Below are 4,623 nucleotides of genomic sequence, written 5' to 3'. Positions count from 1 at the left end.
ACATGCTCCGAGATTTTTTTTGCATGCAAATGTGATTTAGTTTAACCAAGAAGACGATTTTATTAAAAAAAAAAACAAAAACCTCCCACAATAGTGCTCGATCCCATCATAACACCACTAGGATCCACCATCTCCGGTTGCGGCGCCGCCTTGTTTTAGAAACGATCTATGGCGGTAAGGATTTGTTGGGACTAGTTTCACCAAGGCCATATGTGTCTAGCTTCATATAGCCTATTGGAGCCGATTTTATAAAAAGAAAACAAAAAAACTGCTTTTTATAGGGTATTGACGAGCTAATTAAGTACTCAACGTCTGCATTAGAACGTCATCTCTCTGTTTGTCTCTCTTATATAATATCTTTAACGTCTCTCTTATATAATATCTTTAACGTCTCTTAAAAATTTCTATACAACATTAAAATTCACTTCTTCTCCCTCTTTGTCTCTCTCAAGTTTCTTGACCCAGTGTTAGAAAATAAGCGTGGTATAGTGTATCTTAACCAAGCAGGGAAAATTGCACAAGTTTTAATGTAATTACCGAGAAAAGCTTTAAATTTTGATCTAAAGATCGCGAGAATTCAAGTTTGACCTTATTTTCAAGGGCTAGGGATATTGTGGTGTGTGGTCGTGCAGGTAGAGTTCAGCCACCTAGTGTGGTCGGACACGTTATGGTTGTAACCAACACTCTAGCATAATATAAGGAGGTGCACTCTCATCAAAGAGGCAGACTCAGTTTGGTTCCGTCCTCCCGTGCACTTTACATTGGTGGAGGAGACGGGCAACATTTCTTGATTTCTATTTCTTTCACTTCTTGCTGCACACTGCACGAGCGATGGCGTTCACCTTAGAGCCGGACTAGCCTAACTAGCTTAGCCTTTCCTTTGTAATCATGTAAACACTATCAAGCCATACTTTCTAGGTGCTGCTTATCGTTTCTTCTGCATCACCCCCCCGCTTCTTGCTCTACTCGTTGGCAGCCTCTAAACACAAGTGTTGCTGCTGCATTTAACAACTTGATGCACGCTCCCTCTGTAACCAGTGCGCCAGGCGGACACAACTCCTCGGTCAGTCAGCTTCGTCACTGAAAGCTCTCATCTTCCATAGCAAGCTCTAGGTGGAGCTCAAGACAACGTGCTTGACACTGGATAGAGAGCAAAAGCCATCGCGTGCACCTAACCCTAGCTTTCTCCCATGCTGTCGCTCATCATCTGACTGCAGGCTTTGGCTACTCGACGTACGTGTGTTCCAGCAGAAGTAGGCAAGCCCGTTGCCAAAGCTGGTGTTCTTCTCTGAGCCGAAGCCAAGCCAGCAAGTTCTTGGCTGTAAGTAGATGTGCACGAACCCTCTCATATCTATTGTCCACAACAGGCGGAGCCCTATTCGGTCAGGCAGTAGACCCACGTCATTTGCGAAGCTATTAGCCGCACGGGATCAGCTTATTCATCAAGTCCTTTTACACGTATCCTTTTACGTTTGCAAATCGGTTGCAGTTCACTGTGTATCCATCTGTCCTCTCCTGCCTCTAAGCTCCCCTCGTCATGGACAACCAATCAGCAATGCCTTCCAAGTGAGTGACCACTCAAAACTGGGCGGGGCTTTCTCATCAAAGACGTTGAAGCCTTCCAGAGCAGGTGTCTTGAACTCTACTTACAAGGTCCACAAGCCTCACTTGGAGACCCACCTTCCATCTTCCTTAGGAGCTGCAAATGCTAGCCATCATGGGTCACGCTCGTTTGGCTCTTTCAGCAGAGTGGTCTTCTTCAATGGTTCTCACCAGAGTTTCCAGTATGATTTGGAGGAGCTTGAAGTGGCCACCAATTTCTTCTCGGCCAAGAACTTACTAGGCAAAAGAGCAGGGCACTCTGTCGTGTATAAAAGGGTGTTAAGAGATGGCTCTTCAGTGGCAATCAGGGCTCTTCACAAGGCAAGTTATAAGACAAGAATGTCGCAGTTCAAGGTGTCGAGACCAGTCCAATGGAAACCACAAAATGTCCTCATTCCAGTATTCTATGGGTGGAATATTTCTGGTTGGCAAATTGAGTTGCTGTAGCATCACTATAGAGGTGCTTCTTGTCGACGAGAGAAGTCAAGAGATGCACGCTCACAACAATTTTTCTCCCTTCACACTTTCAGTTAATTGGTTTTTATTGCAAAGTTCTAGTTTTCTTCTTCAATTTCGCACTCTTTCTGGCGAGGTTTTTTTTTCCCATTCAATTAAGCATCAAGTCAAGCCCACCAAACCCCTTATAGAGATGGATGTATGTCGCAAAAATACCGCCCCCACGCCTCAGTCCTTCCTCGTCTTGTCCATTTCAGTGGGATAGAGACCTAATGTTTGCACAAGCCAGATGTATGCGTTCCATGCCTTGACGATGTCGGCATGATGATGAGTCTAGTCCCAAAGTTCAGTCCCTAGCCCTTAAGCCGTTGTATGATCACTCCCCCCCGGATGAGGCGTTGGAGTTGATCCCTTCCTGTCGAGTCCATTCTCAACCCAGATTGTAAAAAAGATGTCCATCTTTTTTCTCCCTAAGGGGGGAGGTGTGATGTGTGGTCGTGCAGGTAGAGTCCGGCCACCTAGTGTGATCGGACACGTTATGGTTGTAACCAACTCTCTAGCATAATATAAGGAGGTGCACTCTCATCAAAGAGGCAGACTCAGTTTGGTTCCGTCCTCCCATGCACTTTATAATATCATATTTTTCTTGCCGTGCGTCGACCATAGATTCTATGTTAAAGTGACTATAATTTGAAGGTTTTTTCAAAATTTCTAGGATCTCATCAATATGCATCGACGTGCACTACATGAAGCCTCAAGCCTATACCCGTGCGCGCTTGTGTGTACACATACAGACACACATGAGGATGATCTCTATGGAGTCAACGCATGCATAAATAGGTCATCTCTCTCTCTCTCTCTCTCTCTCTCTCTCTCTCTCTCGCGTGTAGGCTTGGGCTCTCAAAAGCCAGGTAGAGAGTGAAATGGATGAAGTGCAGCTTGTAATGCCCCAATTTTGGCAACCGAACTAATTTTATCTGCCAGTTGTGGGAATTCAAGGATTTTGGCTGTACACCTTCGACAAAATGACGCTGGAGGTCACCCTAGCTACATGGAAGCAGCTCTCCTTTATAACATCATAGAATGCTGTTGGTGCCAAGCGCTACGGCCCCCTGTAAGGATCACCGGGTCATGAGAGAGTGAGAGAGAGAGAGAGAGAGAGAGAGAGAGAACCTTTACATGATATGTCGTTAGCTATTTACGTACTGACTAGGCACAATCGACAGTGAGCCGTGCAAAGTAGCTACCCGTGTCTGCAAGTTGAAAGCCGGAGGCGACAGACATCTTGAAATATGATGCATGGCAGCCAGTCGTAGATGGTATTCTGGAGGCTGCCTCTTTTAGCCTTCGCTCGCACTGCCTCTCTCGATCGAAGGCAGCTCTCCAGCGCGTACAATAGCAAGAGGGAGGGGATCCCCCTCACCAGGCTTCAGAAGAGCAACAACCCTATGTGCCCATCATCACCCTTGCAAAACATGCCAGAACCAGTCCGCGCCGGCGCAGCAGATTGGTTCCAGCATGCATCCTCTTGATGATATTGAGAGTGCAAGCCATACAACATGTCATACAATGGTAAGTGGTGGCCTACAGATGTCGGTGGCAGGCACAAGGTCATGAGAGAGAGAGAGAGAGAGAGAGAGAGAGAGAGAGAGAGAGCCTATACATGATAAGTCGTTAGCCGCTTACGTACTGACCAGGCGTAGCCCATGATCAAGAGAATGCATGTTGGAACCAGTCCGTGCCGGCGCAGACTGGTTCTGAAGGGTAGAGACTATTGAGAAAGCGAGCCAGATGGAGCCACATTGTGTCATACAATGGTAAGCGGTGGCCTACACATGTTGGCGCCAGGCATGAGGTCATGAGAGAGAGAGAGAGAGGGAACGAGCGATTGGTAGGCCATGATGTCGTCAAAGCAAGGTGGTAAAGCTAAACCCTTGAAGGCTCCATAGGCAAATAAAAAAGAGTATGATGAGAACGAGAAGGTGTTTCTGAAGGCTGTGAAAGATTTGAAGGCCAAAGCAGCTGGCAAGGGCACCTTTGCCGGGTTAGGCTTGAAGAAAAGTGGCTGTGGCGGAAAGAAATGGTATTACTAACAGGCACTTGTGAAAGCACTCCTTTTTTTGTGGCATGTATTATGCACACAGACACAGGGATGAAGCGTATAAAGTTTTAATTAGCCAGTTTATCATTAGCCCTCTCTTATTAGAGGCCAAGGTACTAGGATGAAGTGGATGTCTATTGACCTTGGATGTAATCGTGCCAATGCTTGTGAATAAGTGGTCATCTTTTATGGCAAATGAATGTTTATGATGATTCAGTCATTATCTCCACACACACACACACACACACACACACACACACACAGAGAGAGAGAGAGAGAGAGAGAGAGAGAGAGAGAGAGAGAGAGAGAGAGAGAGAGAGAGAGAGAAAGCCTATACTCACGATATGCCATTAGCCTTTTACTTAGAGGGCGTAACCCACAATCAGGATGGGAGGATGCATGCTGCAACCAGTGATCCGTGCCCAGCACAGACGGGTTTTGGCATGTTTCACAATGGTGGAGAC

The 4,623-nt window shown here is 46.3% G+C and overlaps 1 protein-coding gene and 1 pseudogene across 1 annotated transcript; both read left to right on the top strand.

Moving 5' to 3' along the window:
• The first annotated feature begins 747 nt into the window (after positions 1-747).
• Positions 748-2,183, top strand: LOC147444531 (uncharacterized). The gene has a single exon (XM_086527878.1). It carries the CDS (start codon positions 1,330-1,332, stop codon positions 2,047-2,049), a length of 720 nt encoding a protein of 239 aa, XP_086384004.1. The 5' UTR covers positions 748-1,329; the 3' UTR covers positions 2,050-2,183.
• Positions 2,184-3,959: 1,776 nt separating this feature from the next.
• On the top strand, positions 3,960-4,151 carry LOC147444530 (uncharacterized; annotated as a pseudogene).
• The last annotated feature ends 472 nt before the right edge of the window (positions 4,152-4,623 follow it).

This window comes from Adiantum capillus-veneris, chromosome 13 (assembly GCF_014529385.1).
Source record: "Adiantum capillus-veneris isolate H3 chromosome 13, ASM1452938v2, whole genome shotgun sequence".
In the NCBI taxonomy this organism is placed as follows: Eukaryota; Viridiplantae; Streptophyta; class Polypodiopsida; order Polypodiales; family Pteridaceae; genus Adiantum; species Adiantum capillus-veneris.
The sequence above is the reverse complement of the archived record's forward strand: the minus strand, read 5'-3'. Positions and strand labels throughout refer to the sequence as shown.